Source organism: Lepidothrix coronata, unplaced genomic scaffold (assembly GCF_001604755.1).
Source record: "Lepidothrix coronata isolate B3197 unplaced genomic scaffold, Lepidothrix_coronata-1.0 Scaffold15, whole genome shotgun sequence".
Lineage (NCBI taxonomy): Eukaryota > Metazoa > Chordata > Aves > Passeriformes > Pipridae > Lepidothrix > Lepidothrix coronata.
This window is the reverse complement of record NW_016690195.1, coordinates 1,602,886-1,623,305: the sequence shown is the minus strand read 5'-3', so window position 1 is coordinate 1,623,305 and position 20,420 is coordinate 1,602,886. Positions and strand designations below refer to the sequence as shown.

The 20,420-nt window shown below is 37.5% G+C and overlaps 1 protein-coding gene across 5 annotated transcripts in view; it reads right to left on the bottom strand.

The window, feature by feature from the left end:
• The window catches only part of VPS13B (vacuolar protein sorting 13 homolog B), a 429,201-nt gene that overhangs the window by 114,993 nt on the left and 293,788 nt on the right, over nt 1-20,420 (bottom strand). For 4 of the 5 annotated variants that reach the window (XM_017806398.1, XM_017806401.1, XM_017806400.1 and 1 more), the window contains exon 34: nt 2,595-3,297. In XM_017806398.1, coding sequence (XP_017661887.1) covers nt 2,595-3,297 — 703 coding nt within the window. The remainder of the gene's footprint in view (nt 1-2,594; nt 3,298-20,420) is intronic. The other variant, XM_017806402.1, reaches the window with a different exon arrangement.

The following is a 20,420-nucleotide window of genomic DNA, read 5'->3' as shown; positions in this document are numbered from 1 at the left end:
AATGGAGAGTTAGTTTCATGTGTACATACACACACAAGAGCAGTCTTCTAGAGGGGCTAACTGGAAATACTGTTTAGCAACATTCACTGTAAATTAGCCATAATTTATGTCCTCTTCCCACTTTCCAGTCCTTGTTAAACTGAGAAATACAGGAATATAGTGCATATCTATTCTACAGAGGGAAAGAAGCTAACCTAGTTCCTTCAAATAAACTTCATATTGCTCTTCATACGGATGATATATCTCTTTCACAAAAAATTGTTGGCAAACGATCACAATGTCAAGAAAAATTGGTGTGATTGATGAAATCAACTGCAGCAGTGCAGAAAATGCCACAAAGAGCTCCTGATTCTGTATTATATGGTATGCAATATATAGTGTGTGTAGTGAGTATTCACATACAGACATATATAAAACACATGCAGTTCATGGCTATTTTCCCTCAAATACACGTTAGAAATGAAAAATAAAGATTTCCAAAACTAACATGTTACTACAGCGGTACGACGGCATTAACCCTAAACGATGCAATTACAAGCACAGCAGGTCTTCCTAAACAAGAGGCAATAAAAACTTTATACAACCTATTTTGCTGTGTGAATTAGTGTGTGCCTTGAAGTGCGGCCTTATTTTATTAACTTATTGATACATTTAGGATGGTATTTGTAGGTACTAGAACTTTGGAACTCACCTCTCGAACTCTTTTGAAAAGCACACTAATGCTTTGGCAGCAAGCACAGGATTCTGCGTGATACAGGAGTAAGGCACTTATTGCCCACAAAGGCAAGAGGATGAGACTAGAACTTCTGCCTTCACATAACGTCTGAGTCCTGCCTCCACACTATTTTACATTTGCCTGACATGGAGATGTAAAGCCAAAGGAAAGGGTAAGACCCATGTATGGCTAATCTTTGGTCTTGCAATTGAGCAACCACTGGTGACTGTGGAGCTCTCAGGCTGTATGTTCCTACTATCTTCATTATTTAACCTTCTTGCCATATTTCTGTGCTTTCTGATCAACTTTCAATTTATAGGAAGACTTTATTACAGCTTGTGTTTTCTAGAATTGCTCCCGTACACATGAAGATGGTGAAGGACTTCAGGAGTTAATTGTAGGAGCAGAATGGACAGAACTTTGCCCTGTTGACTGGTAATGTGGTGGTAGCTTGTACAAGGACACACTTGAATACCTCAGACATGAGAAATGAAGTTCTATTGCATCTTTCCAAAACACTAACTTAATGAAGCTGTAATCTTAAACTTAGACCTACTCCAACCTAAATTTCAAGCTTTGCTTTGTGAATTCTTTTCATATAAATGCTACAACAACCATGTTTTATATAGTATTTAACAAATACACATGAGAATCTGGAGTAAATCAAATTCATGACACAGATGTGTTTCTTTCAAGACAGGACAGGAACAGCAGAGAAAGATGAAAACAGAAGAATGATAAAAAAAATGTAGTAGAGAACAAATCGTCTCCCTATTTTAAGTATCTTCTCTCTCACTGTCTAAACTGCATCACCGTTTAATACCTCTTAGAAGTTCCACTGTATTTCAGATTTCTGAAAGAAGTTAATACAGCATCTTCAGTCTTTAGCATAAGGACATTATTTTAATGCCAATATGCCAAAAATATGCAATCTCATTCAGCAAAAATTTGGTAAAGCTGCACAAGAAAAAAGTATACTACTTTTCACAACTACTGTGCTGTGTGAATACTGTCAAGGAAAAACTAGAAATACCTACAGCTCTCATACAGTGAACAATTTGAAATCCCATACCATTCTGGCTGTGTGTTCATCTGGATCTCTGCACACTCATTTACACTTTTCTGGGGTAACACTCTGTAATGATGTATCTCATTAAATCCTTATTCCCAGTACTGGCTGCTGGACAAATGAATTGCAATCATTTGATTTCTCTCTTCAGCAGTACAGATAAGGCAGGCATAGAATATTTCAGAATATTTCCTACAGAACAGTTATTTTGATATTTCCTGTTATAAGCTTTGCATACGAAATGAGAAAAAAAAGCCATTTATTAAGAGAAAGGAAATTCTTGCAAAACCCTATTGCTCAGTTGAATGAGAACTCAAAATACATGACATCATTTGATGCCATCTGAAAGATCACTTTAATTTTCTTACAGTTTATGTTCAAAGCACCTGGTGCTTCTATAATGTTTATCTTTACATTTTATCAGTAAGCTAGTATAGGAAAATATTGTGACATTCAGTCATAAAAAATGCTTTTTATGAAATTACCTTGGCTTACAACTCTTACTTCCTTAGAAAACTTTGAGAAGTTAGAGCAATGCAACAATCCCTGTCACAATCAGGTAATGAGAAAGTAATAACTAAGGAACAGGAAGAACTGGTTGCTAAAAGGTTAGATCTTAACTAATTTCAAACATTTTACATGCTTAACTTGATTCAGCTGTGAGGTGTAATCCTAAAAATATGTAAATGTAGTGACTAGTATTTAAAGACATCCTAAAAGTCTCTCAGCTGTTTTCCACCACCCTAGTAACTTTGAGACGTTTAACGATTTTCACAGTTATATCCAGGACTGAATGTTAAATGCTCTTACCTGTACACTTGTAGTCTGAGGCGACTCCTTTAAGGCCAGCATCAAAAACTGATATTTCTACTTTTTGCTTTCTGTGGTGGCAGCTCAGGAGCACAGAGGGCTGTGATACAATGAGGTAGAGAAATGGCTGTAGCTCTATGTCTCCGGTTCCCCTGCGACCAGGCTGCCGTACAATAGTTATACCCAGGGCTTGTCGAGCAGATGATCTTGTGGAAGCATGTAGACTTTCCAGTGATAACAGACCCGTTTTTCTCCCAGTCGACAGGGGAGCGTTACTGTTCAAAAGATCATCTGCTGTGACGGATGAGATGCACGGCTGACTGGGCTTCTTGGTATCATGGCTGCTGCCTGAGCCCGTTTCTGGAAGGTTCAAGGAGCTTTTGCTTATCTTCTCACCATCTTTCTGATCTTGCACTGATTTTGAATTTGGTAAGGCAGTGCACGAATAAGTCATCAAGGAGATTCGACTTGCTGTAACAAAAATGTCAAAGGGAATGAAATTGAGATTCTTCACGATGGAAGACTGGCGGGAAGGACGAGCAATGCGGTGCTGGCTGGTACCACTGTGCTGCTCAATCTGAATGATTCTGATCTTAACGCTGTCGCTGCCAATTCCACTGTCCTGTGCCCCACTATAACGGGAAGAAGTCTCAACTGTTCCTCCATCAGCCACATCCATTTTTTTCTGCTCTTGTTTGGAAACCTGCAAAGGAAAGTATTATATTAACTTCTGATATACATACCTCAATTATTTTCATTTCAGTCACAGCAAACAATCACTAAACAAACATGATGTCAAAAAAGAGGCTTATAAAAAAAAATCTGCCAAGTTAACTTTAACACAGTAATCACTTGTGAAAACACAGCAGGTGCCTGTTCCAACGAAATGATGACTCACGATAGCTGAAGTGACAAAAGAATACGCGAAAGAAAAAACCAAAAAGCAGGCAGTAATGATTTCTAGTCACAAAAACATTTGTTTAATTTAAATGCTTTATTTAAACTCTAAAGAATCTACAAAAAATTTATGGCTTTTACAAAACCATATAGCTGTGAACTAATGTACTGAAAATAAAAAACCTAGGTAGAATTGTTTTCCAGTTTTGAGCACTAATGCTGAAAAAGTCATTTGTGTCACTAAAATATTTTACTGTGATTAGATGAAATAGAACATGATATTAATCTACTGCATAATCACAAAAAGATTAAATGGAATTATAAGATGAAATGTATAAATATTATGTTTTAAAAAATATTTTTCTTGAGTGTCATGGAAATACAGCAGCCTTATATAAAACACCAAAGTTACAGGAAACATCAGCACTATCTAAAGACTGGTTCTGTGATGGGGTATGAGCTCGTAGCTTACTGAGGCTACACATGGTATTGTCTGTGATTTTCACAGGGTTTCACATAAGAAGTCACTGCATATAGAAATATTTCAAAAAGAAAACATACATCACTGATCCAAAAAAAAAAAAAGTGTTCCAGTGTTTCTTCTGTCAAATGAAATGCAAGAGTGAAACAAAAAGTCGCAATGCTGTGTCCAGAGACTGCATAGGCTCGAATCAAAAGACAGAGATATCCCAAGACAAAGAAGTACTTCAGGAAAAATTCCTTTCAACACTGCTCATGAAACAAGTAGAAATCCTATCAAGAGCTTGAGGACAAGGTGGGGAACATATACCAAAATCCTTGGTTAAAAGAAAATCTGCAGAAATTCAATTATAATCATCATCATAATGAGGTATGACCAATTCCTCAGATTCACATGGAGTTTAGAGTCATGCATTCACCCTGTATAGCTTCCATAGCATAACTAACGAGTCCATCTGTGCTGCCCAGAAGTGTCTGCTCTGCTCTGTATAGGAGCTAACATAAGAAATGTCCAACTCAGTAGGATTCCTGACCCATCCAGCCCAGTACGCTGCTTCCTATAGCAGCAGGAGGAGACTGTTGAGACAGACTGTGAACCCTGGTCACTTCCCGCAATCTGTTCCTCTCTTACTCCCCAGGCATCCACAGCTGTTGCATGTAGGATGCCAGTGGTACATGTCTGTGTGGTCATTTTAGTAACTGTTTCTGGACTTCTTGTCCATGAATTCATCCTATTCCTTTTTGAATACACTGACAATGTCTGTCCTCCACAATCTTCAGGGGCAACAAGTTCCAATTTTTTATTTAAATTGCTTTAAACCATCTCCTCCTCATGACATTGCATTTCCCTGATCTTTGTAGTACATTTACTGAATAGGTCCATGTCCAGCTTTATTAGTGTTGCTACGACTTTGTAAACTGTGACCACAGCCCCCCTCAGTCTTCTCCTCTCCAGAAAGGGATATCCCAGCCTTTTTAGTCTCTCCTCCCAAAGAAGTTGCTCCAGTACCTTTAATCTTTTTAGCTTCCCTTCTCTACTTCTATAACTCCACTATGCACTTTTTGAGTACTCTACAAAGCATTCAAGAAGTGGAATCACTATGGTTTTATATAGTAATAAAGTGACGCCTTCTGTCTTGTTCTCAGTCTCTATCCTGATATCCAGCATTTTTGTTGGGTTCTTTTGGCTGACACTGCACATTGACTCAATGATTTAATTTCTATGTTCCAGGACCTACTTCAATAGTTACTTCTTGTCTTCTCCACCCCCTAGCAAATCTTTGAAAAGGGAGGTATAAACTAGGACAAACTGTACCTTAACTACCTCTTCAAAATAGAATAATGAATTACAAGTATTTACATAATTTATCAGCAGTTTAACTATAGGAATGAAGGGCAGCGAGTTACTGAATTTCTTCAAATTTCTGTGGTCTTTATGCAGCAATATTAACAGAAATGTGGTTATGGGGGAGGTGAAGAAAAGCAGTTAAGGTTCCTTTATATTGTGCTTTACAGAACAAAGGCAGCAATCACCTCTCCTTTTCTTTAAAGGAATGAACATACTAGAAAAAGTATTACAGAGGAAATCCTAAAACAGAACCATTAACTAGCTGAGATTTTCTTTGAAAAGGTTTTTGCCAGCTCTGGTTACAATCTTTTCAGATTCACTCACGTACATATTTTTCAAATAACCAATAAAATTCTTTGCGGCTGTTTTCTATGGCAGACTCATATCACTGACTTGTAAATGTGATACCACTTTTAATGCAGCCTCTGTAAAAATAACTAGAGACCATTTTAATGAATCACTACATTATGAGCCAAGAAATCCTCATTCCTCCTGATATCCTAGCAAAGTTAGGCTATTTACACCTCAGCCTCTCTGCCTGGTAAACTATAAAGTGCTTCACCCGTATCCTGCACTGACAGCACTTTCAAAATTGGTACAGATGGTTTTATTGCTTATGTGTATTGAAGGCAAGCAGAATGCAGAAAGGATGAAGCTGTGAAACAATCTTGCCTATCATTTCATGGAAATGCTGCCTGAAATGAAGTTGAGGACATATGCTGCTAAACCCAGTAATTTTTAATTGCTACACAGACATAGTTGAGTCTGATAAAAAATGTTTTTAGAAAGCATGATTCTGTAGTGAATGACACTCTTATGGTTACTACATGGTATTCTCTGGTCTCTGCTATGCAGCAGAAATTTCTGCAGCTACCTGACATTTAGGTTATGCATGACTTGGCTAGAGGAAATGAAAATACAGCGCCATCCACTAAATGATAACCTTCCAAGGAGAAAAGCATTGCACGTGTATGACCAAGTGGAGGGAGAAAGCACGGTTCTTCTGATTTCTGGATGGATCTGTTCTTCTCACACCTCAACAGATTTGAATTGAAGCCTACTTCTTTTCTTCTGCCTCTTGTTATGATTAAGTATTTATCAAATGTGCTGGTTTATGTAAAGCACCTCAAGGAAGGTAAGAAAGTAGCTCTGCCTCCACCCCCAGTCAGACTATAGTTTCTCTGTGCAGACTGCTGCAAGGGTGCTAATTGGTCCCAACTGCTGAGTTTCCTGTTACGTGGACATTCGACTACAGAAACTTTACTGAGACCCCAAATCAATTCACGCAGGTCACTGAACAGCACTCAGATGGCAATTTCTGCTCAGTACTAAGCAGTATGGAATATGAACCAGTGCCTGAAAGGTGAAAGACACCATATCCTATTACAGTTTTCCATGCCACCCGGTTCCACAATGAAACTTTGACTTACGTATGGTCTTACCACATATATTATAAAGGTTGAAACAAGTGAGTAATGATTTGCAAGACAGCTTTATATAACACAACTGGGTACAAAATAAAGGTGCAGAAGGATCACAGGAACTTCTTGCATCAATTTCAGCTCAGTGAGCATCGAGCCTTCCAACCATGTTTCACAGTTAACCTGAAAATACGCCTAGTAATAAATTTGGGAAGCATTTAGGTATTCTTCTAATGGGATAAGGAGATGAGAGGGAACGACTATTAGTATAACAACTCTAAAAATGCTCTTTGCTGTATTACGGAGTAAATGGGCCAATACTTTAAAGATGTCAAGAACAGCAATATCATCTTGCTGTTAGTAAATGTAATGGTAACATTTATCATTGGGCTGTATTTTATCAATTCTCTTACTCTTTACATAACCCATTTAAAACGAACAATAAAAGTTTTCTTTAATTAGCTACTGGTGTGCATAAACATGATCATGATTAAACCATAAAAACCAACCGTACGTTACTTTGGTCCCCTCTCCCATGTGTTTTAAATTATTTTAGTTGAAAATGTACTTTGAGTCCCTTTTAAAAGTTCGACCTTCTGCTTTCAGAGAATTAAATGCATATTACTATAGTGGAGAAGATAATGTTTCAGACCTCCAGGCATATATTAAACACACTGGCAGCACATTAGACAAAATGCTTTACTTATTAGATACTTCCTATTCTAAACAGTGTCATCAAAGGCTAAAAACAAAATCCATATAAAAGCTGCACAATGCTTCCACACAGAACCTGTGCCAAAATCCCTGTACTTTCCAGCTAATGAGGAAAGGATGTGTACTCTTAACATATGAATGTAAGATTTTCCAAGCATTCACTTTAGGAAACAGGACTATTGATTCCACATGGCTTATGTTAAATGAAACTGTATTGGTAAAATAACCTTTAAGATATTTGGCATGATAACTATAATTAAACAGTATTCAAAGGAATAAAACAAAAGGGAATTTGGTTCCACAATGGCTAATTAAAATAAAATGAAAAAACACAGCATGTCATCTATCAAGATAAATTGTTATTGTTTAAGAACTGTTTAAATACTGTTAAAATATACTTTTAGATAAAATCTGAAAGGACTGGAAAAATATTTGTGGCTTAAAAATGGATAGTTTGGTGAAGAAAAAAGTATAAGAGGCTGAAATTTTATGCTGAGATAATAGCTTTAAAACTTTGAGCATAACCAGATGCTACTTAAATCAGAGGAATTCTACAGTCTCACTGTCAGGATGAGTTGCAATACAGAAAGGTTTTCAATAGTTAGAAAAAACACGTCAAGATGATAGTTTACTTCTTAGATCACTTTAGTGCACTTTCTCATTCTTTCACAGTTATATATCCTATCAATACCACACACCATAGAAAAGGTGTTGAAAGCTACACTAGTAGTTGGGGAACTGTGGTTAATTCTTCCTTTTCATGTGTTGAGATAGGTAACTTGACTAGCTTAACCCCTTGAGTTCAATAGGGCATATGACACATATATCTATCGAGAGATAGGGCATGGAAATGGCATGTCCTGTGGAACACAAACAGGTAAGTACATGATGAAATCAACGATAAATAAATAGATTTTCTTTTCAAAATTGGCAAGCAGTCCCATCTGAGGTCACTGCCATCTTAACAACATTAAGAGGTAAGTCTTGTTTATTTTTCATTTCTGATCAATGTATTCAGATGGTAGAGACACGTTTTCAAAGTTTTTACTGCATAAAGAGCGGGAATAAAATCAAGGTAAACACAAAATCTAACACTTTAGATCAATAATTAAGACATTTTCCCAATCAAAGAGAGGTGTTTTAGAATTGGCAGCATTTCTACATTACATTTCTTAATCTCTCAAGAATTTTCAACAATAAGAAAAGTAAGCACATCCAAATTGCACTATAAACATTTATACCAGTTTTATGTTCTTTTTGTGATACTTGACAGTATAATTCCTTAATTAATAGAATAACTGTAAGGAGTCTTTGGAAGTGCAACTGCTCTAGATGAAAAGCATCTACATCTGCATAATTTTTCCAGCTTCTCATATTAATTATGGTTACATAATGACACTATTGAAGTAAAATTTCCAACCATTTCTTAACTCTGATCAAAACCCCTCAGCCAATCATGAGATCATGCTTCACATTACATAAGTTATGGAAAGACTCACAAGTGTGAAACCACAAAATCAAAGTGCCAATCACATCTGCTCCATCACTGTTGCATGTGACCTAGTTTTATTTCTTTTGCTAAAAAGTAGTAATATTTACATGGAAATAAAAATCTTGCCTACTGCACAAACTGAATTATAGAAAAGGAATATGCTCCATTTTTGTTTTCCATTGTGCTTAAATTGGAATGACAAAGAAAACACTGCATAGCTTCTTCCTGGCTTTGTTCTAAGTACTTCATCTATTCCACTGAAGAGTTTCCAACAGTTTAGAAATCCAGTTGATGTATCGTTGTTATAAAGATAACCCTTTTCTTGTTTGTCACATTGCTCTACTGAACACTTCAACTAAAACAATTTTATTATGTTTTGCATATGAGTTAAATGATTGATTTTAATTCTGACCATTATCAAAATTATTTTGTAACTTGACACATTAATCCCACATGGAAAATACAATGAAAGACACACACACAAACATATTTGACTGCTAAATTATGTCTTCCAGTCTAATAAAGTTCCAAATAAAAACTTCAGACCTGCAATTAAATCTAGACAGAGTTACTTCTACTTGTATCAATCCAGCTGCAGAAAGAGTTCTGGATAACACGAATCCAAAGTTATCCTCCAAAAAGGGAACTATTAAATCAAGCCAAAATGAGGCACCAAAAATAGCAGAAATGTCTAAAGTAGTTTATTTCATATAAAAATCAAATGTGGGCGTTTTTTTTCAACTAAGGAGTTTTCTTTTTAGGCAGAATTTGTTGCAAAACAAATACAGAAATACTTCTGATGGGAATTCAATGTCGTTTTCACAATACTGCAGGAATTATGTGAAAGATGTGATGGCAAGGAGCAATACGAACTCAAACTCAGCTTTTTTTGTGCTATGTTTTCCAGCTCTTTAAAAGTAAAATAAGAGGCTACATTCTGTTCAACACTCATGCAAATATTCATAAATCAAAGCTGTACTAAATGTTCCAATTGTAACATGGGTATATGCAAGTGCTAAATCCTTTCTAATGCCAACAAAATTATTTTTTTAATGTTAATACAAACAATGTGTTTATTTTGCTATCCTATGAAAGGGCAGTAAGAAACTTGAGTCCATTTTTTTCCTTTCCAAATAAAGGATTTCAATTTAAAAAGACCAGGCTGAAATCTGGTAGAGTATTTTTTTTCCACAGTATTTTTTCACTAATATTTTTACTAAAAGCATTAACTTTTTTTTAATGTAGTTTTTAAAATTTAAATTCAGAATTTTAAGTTATTATCTCTGCTTTTATGCAAAAAACAATGGATTAAAATACACATGCATATTTACTTTAGACATGGTGAGAGTTTGCTTATTTTTCACATTCTCTTCTGGTTTTTGTTTTGTTTTGTTTTTCTTTTTAAAGCCAAGGAACAGCAACATTTTTCAGCTTGCATATTTCATTTGGACACTTTCAAAAGCAGTAGTTGAAACTCCACCTTGCACAACATTCATATGGCACATATAAGACAACCAGGGGATCAGGCCCAGCCGTCATGGGTTTAGGAGAGGCAGGTCCTGTGTGACCAATTTGATCTCCTTTTATGACAAGGTGACCTGCCTAGTGGATGAGGGGAAGGCTACGGATGTAGTCTACCTGGACTTCAGCAAAGTCGTTGATACTCTCTCCCATGGCATTCTCCTTGAAAAGCTGGCAGCCCATGTGTTATGATCTGATTAAGTTGCAAATGAGATCACAAGCTGAAGTCAATAACACAGGTTTTATTTAAGATTAAGCGTGACGTAGTGAGATGGAGAGCAATCGAGAAGGATGTGCAGTGGCATCCATTGGTCCTTCTTCATCCTGGGCTTCTCGGTGGTGGTTCTAGAGTCACTCTTCTGGGTGTATACTGTGCATTTCTAAAAATTCCAGGCTAATACACAACTTAAAATCTTTTGTCGTGAGAGGTTTTCACCATGTCAAACCTCTGGGCATGCGTGCACATGCATATGTCCTTTTGAGTAAACCTCATGTGCTTTGCCTTCATATCCACAAAATGGACCCTCCCTCTTAAGGTTTCCTATTTTAGTGTGAATTTACTTTGGTCCTACACCTCTTTTTTCCTTTATTGAAAACTAAGATTTCTGCTTTGAAGAGTCTTAGAAAAACCACAGCATTTACTCAATATAAGATTGCATGTAGGTTTGTACTGGCATGAAAATGTTTGCTCCTATGAAGTATCAAGAAGTACCGCACAGTCTTTCAAAAAGATATCTCCCTGCTGGTTTTTGCAAGAAAATCAAATGATGACACAAAGCTTCCCAAGGAATGGAAACATGGTATGGCAGTGACTCAGGATACTGGCAAGGGCTTTATTTTGATAGTGTCCTTGAACTAACCAAAAGACCTTTTATTTTCAGGAAAACATCCGACAAGTGGCTATGTGGGAACCCAAGTAGTGGTAAAACTACCAGGAAAATGATGCAAGTATTATTCAGCTATTCCAGCTAAGGGTTTTTATTGGCATTCTCAAAAAGTTACAGTTTTGGCACTCTCTCTGACAGTACTGAGCTACAAGATTATGTTTAAAACAGCATGGTGCCAATTTTGTCCATCAAATCTATGCATACATAGGTCTTAAATGTGCTAACTTTTCCTACACAAGTCTTCATGTTATTATGTATCTGAAAAAAACCAAACAGACAAATTAACTCATACAGCTTCCTTTCACATGTCAAGGTTTCAGGTCTTTAACATGACTAGAAATGGGAAATGTATGTCACCTTACTATGAAATATTCACCATCTTACAAAGGTGCTGCAGAACACAGATTTTCAGATTTAGGTGAGACTGATTCAGATGCCATTCTTTTACAAAGGTCTAATGAATAAAAAATTCTGATTATAGACTGGAGTTCTTCTCTTTTTTAGTTTCAAACATTAGAAAATTATTAAACTATAAAATAGTTACAGGTAATCCTGCCCAGCATACTACTACTTGTTAATGGCCCAAGGACATCGTTGCAGCTCAGACTCATACAAATTAATTTCAGAAGAAACAGAACCCCCACTCAACTCTGTCCAATAACATAACCTGGACTTCCTGGATATCTTCGCATCCATTTGATTTTACATACATAGAAGGCTATGCTCTTTTGTGTTTAAACTCACTACTAATTAAACTGTGTTCATGCAAGTATTCTTGTCTTTCATCAAACAGCAGGAAACACTAATGAATTTCTGACAGAACAGACAAATGCGTTTGTGAGAAAACAGCCATACTTGTTTCCTGACATCTCAGGCAGGAGTTTGATGCCTAAAGATTTTTAGCTTTTTGTAGATTTTATTGTAGCTATGTAGTTTTCTTTCACTTTGGACAGTTACTTTCTCACAGTTGCATTCTTGAGCTTTGGTTTAACTGTCTTTTAACTGTCTTTTCAAGGTAATAGATTTTAGCAAGGACATTCTGTTGGGACATCCACCTGGACCGGAATAATAAGTTACATGGTAGACAAAACAAGATAGAAGGCCCGGAACACTTGGAGGAGTTCCAGTGGGGCAGTTCTGAGGGTGGTACCAGGGCAAAATGGGTTTTTGGGTTGGCTGTCCCCGCTAGATATGATAATTAGTTAAAGATATAAAAGTGTAAGAATTCTGTATGTAGGGGTGTGCCTGTGTACCTCAAGGCCTTCATTACAGAGCTGCTCTCTGTCTTATCTACACTAATGTTGTTTGGAGCGGTTTTTTCCCCTTCCATTTTAGGTATCAAGTTATAGGATGTATCAGTCTACTAGACAGTCTTGGATGCTGTGGCATTACCGGAATCTGAAGACAGACTATAGCTAGCCAGAAAAACCGAAAAATTAGGAAGGCAGCTAATACCATTACCAGCAGTATACTCTGAAAAATTATGCCTCATTGCTTAATAGACAGGATATTACTACAGGAAAATTCTGGCCTTAAGAAAATCAATATGAAATTAAGCAGTATATCTATCCCTAGTTAACTACTCAGTCTATACAAGCCACACAAGTGTCTGAACGGTGACTAATGCCAACTACTGAATAATGGCTTTCCCTCAGTGGCAGCACCTGTTTTGGTTTCTCATCATTCACTTCCTGTTTTTTTACAAAACAGATAAAAAAATTAATTAACATTGAGACTTCTATTCTGCTTTTTAATTTGGTTGAGAACACAAAATATTATATATTATTTAAGGATGATTGACATACAGAGATATCATCGTTAGCTTTATTTACATCTAAAAATAGGTTAAAATGCATGAAAAAAATTGTTTCTCATGAGGGAACGCCAGAAAAAAAAGTGAGGATCCTTCCACAAAAAAACCAGAACTTCAAAATCAAAACTGCCCACTGTCTATAACTTCAATGAACTGTTTATTGGCCTCAACTATCCTTTCTCCTTTTATTCCTCATCTTTCCCTTTAAGAAAAAAAAAATCTTATTCCACTTTAAAATGAAGGAAATTACAGAATCCATGTGTTTATAATTGCTGTCAAGAATCAAGTTTTCTGCACCTAGCAGGTGATGTTCCATGCAGGGAAGAAAGTGTAACTGGTGCTGTCTAAAGGTAATGTTACCACAGCATCAAACTCTACCGTATACAAGCATTAGATGACTCAAAGGAGAAGATTAGTCAAGATCAAAGCATGCAGAACCCTCAGTCCTACATCGTGTGACCCAACATTTAAACTTTCGTCTCCTCATCAGACGATTAAGCAAATCATCACTATGACACATTCAATGTCCATACTGTGAGAAAGTCCAAACACGTGTTCTCTCACACTACTACTCCTCAGGGTGAGTTTTAATCACTGCCTTGTCTTCATTGATTTTGTCTTGCCTACATGTCAACAATCAACTATACTTGTTATTTATGGCAAAACTATAATAATTCTTACATAGTTTATGGTTTTCTTATTCTTTTTTTTTTTCAAAAATGAACCAATATGATTTCTTGCACATGTTCTAATTTAAAGAACAGTTTGAATTTTGGACCTTTTTAATGGCAATATTTTTATTATCTCTGTAATGAATATCTCAGATTTTTTTGACTGATACATTAAATGATCAGAAATGGCAAAATTTTAAATTAACTTTACGTACCATTTAGTTATTATTTTAATTTGACAAGGAAGTACAATGATATTTTAGGTAATAATAAAAATAATTCACAAGTTGTCTTCAAAATATTGCTAGGCAGGGTATGCAATACAGAAATTGGACAGAATGTTTATGTCTTTTAGACTATTTCATTAAGGATAGTATGAGACAGAAGAAATGCAATTCATTGAGCAAGAAGGTCTGGTTCAGATAATCGAGTACTGTAGGCTAAAGAAAGAAAAAAAAGGTGAACTGAATCCTCACTTGCACTTAACACTCATGTAAAAATTGTTCTATCCCACGAGGGTCCATCTTAAAACACTTAGAAAAATACCAAAACAGGAAAGAAAAAAACCCTAAACCTTCAGACATTAAGTAGTATTGATGAGAACACAGAGGAAAAACAACACTGTAGGTTTGTTCTTTTTTTGCTTTTCTTTCCGTCTTACTTTAAGTATTTTATTTTGCTGTTATAACTTCTTTTTTCCAGAAAATAATCACAATCCCTATGAGGTGTTTTCCCATTAGCTATGTTCCAGCATGAGAGTCTTTAAATCCTATTGATATGAAGCTTCACAGTATTCCGGGGAAATACTTGTCTTTTTCCTTTAATTAACAATACAAAATATCTTTTTGTGCTGAAGAAATATTCTTTGGAGTGTCCATGAAAGGCAGATTTGGAAGCATGCCTCTAATTCACAAACATATTTGCAGATTGTTGTTTTGTGTAAATTTCTCTCCAGCTATATTTTCTGTGAAATCTTGGTATGCATGAACATCTTACCACCTTAATTTAACTGGTCACAGAAGACATTAACGAAAATATCAGAGAAATGGGTCCTGAATCATGAAGTGTTTAAATAGCTATGGGATACAAATTTCTGTTTTTTTCCCACATAGTTTGTGTGCTTGTGGACATCAAAAACCAGCAGGACAAACCAGTTTCTTCCTAGCAAACGGGAAATACACTCTGAATCCACAGTTTCAAATCTGGTTTTACCACACTAAGAATTCTTTACCTTATAAGTTTAATATCTATTTTATTTCATCTTACTGAACAGACACTTCATTGTAAAATAAAAATTTTCTTAACTTTGTATCTCAGAGACCGTAAACCCTTTTTTTTTACTTTAATTTTGTATTTGCAGAATCTAAGCATGAAAATTTCCTCAAAGAGCCATTTTTTTGCAAGAATCAGTTTGAAACATTCTTTTTTTCCTAGTAATTCTAGGACAGAAAGCGAAGGTCACATATATACAGAAAAATAGATTTTCCTTTTTTCCTAGTTCTTAATGTTCCCTTTTCACGTTCTAAGGACATTACCCAGATTGACATGAAATGCCATTCCTCCTTACCAAACCTTCATGAGCTTTTAGGTTATGGATGTTACTGTCTTTTACAAATTCATGTGGAACGTACAAGGCACGGTCTGGATTTAAAGTACACAGAAGTGGCCTCACTATGCAGGAATGAATGCAAAAGACATTTCCTAATGCTGGTGACACAAATTAGAGCTGCTTTGGAGACGTAGCTGTGGTGTGTGCTTAGAAACTACAACTTTCTGCAATCCTTTTCAACTGCAAAAATGCTTCTCTGGATGTATTCCATTATTTCCAAAGCCATAAAACAAATGCAGTGAGAATAATCAAGCCTAATCTTAAACTAACCTTGTCAATGGGTTATCCTTGAGAACCTCTGTCAAAGCGCTTCAAATCTAAATAATCCAAATTTTGTTACTTTCCCTTTACCTTATTTCTTTGTTTCTGTTATCTGAAACTTTACATTTTGTAATCTAACTAGAAGGTTCATAATATCTTGAAGTGGGTTTCTGCAGCTAGGTTGGTAGCTACAGGGGTGGCTTCTGTTAGAAGCTGCCAGAAGCTTCCCCTGTCTGGTGGAGCCAATGCCAGCTGGCTCCAGGACGGGCTTCCTGCCACTGGCCAAGGCCAAGCCAATTAGGAGTAACAGTAATACCTCTCTGATAATGTATTTAAGAACAGAAGGTTGTTGCGTAGGAAGAACTCCAGTCAGGCAAAAGTGGAGTGAGAACATGGGAACAACAAAGTAGACACCAAGGTCAGTGCAGAAGGAGGGGGAGGAGGTGCTCCAGGCACCGGAGCTGAGGCCCTGGGGCCTGTGGTGCAGACCATGGTGGAGCAGCTGTGCCCCTGCAGCCCATGGAGGAACATCAGGGTGCAGAGACCCACCTGCAGCCCATGGAGAAGCCCATGCTGGAGCAGGTGGATATCTGAAGGAGGCTGTGGCGCCGTGGGAGGTCCAAGATGGAGCAGGGTCCTGCCAGAGATCTGCAACCCGTGGAGAGGGAAGCCCACGCTGGAGCAGGTTTTGACTGGGTAGGACTTGTGGCCCTGTGGGGGACCCACTCCACTACAGCTCATTCATGAAGGACTGCACCCCATGGAGGAATGACCCACGGAACAGCAGTTTGGGAAGAACTGTTGCCTGTGGGATGGACTCACACTGGAGAGGTCCATCAAGGACTGTCTCCCGTGGGAGAGACCCCACAGAAGCACGGAAAGGACTCCTCTTCCTGAGCAGCACAGAAACAACTGTATTTAACCCCCATTCCCTGTCCCCCTGAACTGCAAGGAAGGAGTGGGGGGAAGGTGTTTCTAAGATTATTTTACTTCCCACTCTTTTGCTCTGATCCTATTAGTAATAAATTTAAGTAATATCCCCACTTTGAGTCTGTTTTGCCTGTGATGGTGATCAGTAAGTGACCTCCCAGCTCTTATCTCTTATCTCACGAATCCTTAGCTGTGTTTTTTTCTCTCCTCTGTCCAGTTGCAGAGGGGAGTGGGAGAGTGGCTTTAGTGGGTACCTGGCATCCAGCCAGGGTCAACTCACTACATATCTCATGCTTTGAAATGTACAATCATAAAAGAAAAGCAATATTTACTGATTATTCATGCAAAAATGCAGTCCATACATCCCAGGTCATGAGACCGTTGCTAACAATGTTATCAATAAATTAAATACATTAACCCCAACTGCAATAAATTTGTGATTCTCCAATTACTGTAGTGCTGGCCCACCAGAAAGCATCTCATACCCCAGGATATCAAAGTTATGGTACTACATGCTGTGCAATCTGCTGTTCCCTGAAATGAAAATTCAAAGCTTTAAAACATGGGGCAGAACTGACCAGGTACACAAGACCTGATCAGTAATTGTGCAAGCTACCAGAAAGAATTCTCTCAGACATATTTTATTGGCTCACATTTCAATGCCTACTGTTTCTGGGACATCAGTGATATCATACACTAAGTTTGTTCTGTTCAGTCATTGCAACAAATTTCAAATGCATAATGAAAAAAGTTTTTAAATCCTCAAAAAGTTATCTTTACACAGCATTACCTTTTTTTATGCCCCAACACCCTTTAGGATATCAAAACATACCTAAATTCAACTGATACCAAGACTGTTTTGGCTCTTTAACACTTATTACCTTAGATTTCAGTAATTACAAGACAAAAGAAACTTGTAAATGAGGATGCCAACTTCTCAAAGTTTCAGCATACTAAAAATAGTTCCAATTACACAAGCTTCCATAAGGATACTAGCCAGTCAACACAACATCTGTGCAACATGTGCATCTCCCATTTCACACTTTGGCTGTCTGGCTTCTTAAGTAGTATTATCTGGAACTTGTTTTACCAGTTTTCTGATTGTTATTTTTTCTAAACAAAATACAAATGGAAAACAAAGTTATGTTTGTTTTCAACAAAAAATATGGTACCATTTGACTTTTTTCATTCTCCACATAAGTAATTGATAGCCTTAACTTAAGTTTAATTAAATTGCTCATCACTGAAGAGCTCACTCTGCTAAAGTACTATCAGCAAGAAAGAGTGTTATTAACTCCACCAGCTATCATTCCTTCAAATTTTATGTGTGATACAATTGTAATAGCACTTTTGTACATACCTCCTGCTGATCATGTTCTTTATCTTACAGTGAAGTTATAGAAACAACAGAAGGTTGATGAGATTACCATAAACAGAAATAAACTACAAAAGAACATAAGAACAGTCCTACTGAGTCAGATCAAAGACCCTTTTAGACTCCCGTTCTCTAATAGGAGACATAACTGGATGCTTCAAGAAAAAAGCATAAATAAAGCACAGAGAAATACTTGTTTACCATAATCTTCCAGACTTCCTAAACCGGCATATTGCAGGGTTTTATAATTTATCATAAATGCCTTTTTAAGCCTAATCTGCAGTGACAGAGAATGATTTATACCTTCTGCAAATGTTACTGCAATATCTTTAAAATGACAAATCAGTACGCAGTCTGATTCAACCAGGCTAGAAAGGAATCAGCTGCTATATGTGAGTTTTTTACACCTTCTCCATTTTGGAGACCTCTCAGTTAACAATTAGTTAATTGTAATTAGCATGCTGCCTCTTACTCACTCAAGTATTTGCTTAATTATTTGGGTATCTGAGCACATAGAAGCTGTACTTACCCCAGTCTTTCCCATTATTGGGATGAACACAAGTAACACTCTGCTTACTTTGAAATATCCAGTATTTATACTAGTTTTTGTGGTAAAAGAACAAAATGCCAAAGTTGAAACAACTTTTTCTCCCCTCCAGTATTAATATCATTTATTCAGGAAGCCAGTCGGTTGTTGTTGCAATTTATCAGAACACAGGGGTTCGCCCTATGGAACATGTCACATCTGTTGATGGGGTTTATTCAAAATGATTGGCCATGAGCCAGGTCTAGAAGCAAAATATCATCTGACAGGCTGACAAACACTCTTGTGGCCAGTGCTTGTGCAGCCTAGACGGAGTGCTCAAAGGTCAAATACCTCAAAGCAGGTTTTACCAAAGCAGAAAATATTAGCCAGCAGGTCATGCCTAGAATTTCTGAAAGAAAACAAAGATCTGCCCACAGCAGGTTTCCCCCTTTTTGCTCAACACTTCCCCCAGGTGAATGACAGCTTGTGTCCATTGCCTATTGGCTCTGACTGCAAATTATGTTTAAAATATATATCAGCTATGAAGAAAAATTCCAACCAGAAACTTTAAGTCCCAGGTCATTCTTTGTATGACCATTTTGCCACACTTCATCATCTCAATCATTAAACAGAGCTGCTCCTCAACTTTAACAAGATTTTTTTTTCATATGCTTTTGATGGAAGAAGTAACTTTTTAAGCATCTCATTTGTGCAAGACCTACTGTATTCTAATGACTAGCAACACATAGACACAATAATACCAAGTACACCGAAGAACTTTAGAAGGTTTGTTCATTGCTTAGGCAGAAATAACAGAATGTCAGGAAGGGGCAGGGGAGGTTCTGAGAGAGATCCAAAACAGGGATATTGTTTTGGTTTCTGTTTAAACTGTGAGCAAATCTTTCCATATTTTCAACAACTGATTGTTGAGTGCTGCATTCCTCACTGCAATTAAAAACTTATGAATAAGAATGATGAATGGAAAATATTATGAATTTGGCTATAATTCTCTCAAGAAACAGCTAATGCTATTTTTATTAGTATATTAGCTACCTACCTGAATTTCAGACTACAGGATAGCTATGGACTTGTAGCTTACTGAAACATGCATTGGGACTAACAGAAGATAAACAAACAAGACTATGTGACCTGAGAAACAGGGACAAGGCAAACTGAGCACTGGCTGAATGGCAGGTCTGAGGGTTGTGATCAGTGGCACAGGGTCTAGTTGGAGGCCTTTAACTAGTGGTGTCCCCTAAGGGTCGATACTGGGTCCAATCTTGTTTAACTTTTCATCAATGACTTGGATGAAGGGCAGATGCTTCCTCAGCCAGTTCCCTGACATCAGAACTGGTTGACAGGAGTGGTTGACACCCCAGAGGGCTGTGCAGTCCTTCAGAAGGACCTCGACAGGCTGGAGAGAAGAACCATCTGAAATTCAACAAAGGCAAGTGCAGGGTCCTGCACCTGGGGAGGAATAACCCCCTTCACCAGTACAGGCTGGGCTGATCTGCTGGAAAGCAGCTCTGCAAAGAAGGACCTGGGGGTCCTGGTGGGCAACAAGCTGTCCATGAGCCAGCACATGAGCCAAGAAGGCCAAGGGTATCCTGGGGTGCATTCGGAAGAGCACCTGCAGCAGGTCAAGAGAGGTGATCCTGCCCCTCTGCTCAGCTCTGGGTGAGGCCTCATCCAGAGAGCTGTAGCTGTTTCTGGGCTCCTCAGTACCAGAGAGACATGGAGCTCCTGGAGCAGGTCCAGTGGAGGGCTATGGAGATAATGAGAGGACTGAAGCACCTCGGTTGTGAGGAAAGGATGAGGGAGCTGGGTCTGTTGATCCTAGAGTAGGGAAGACTGAGAGGGGTGTCAGAAGGTGTCAAGAGG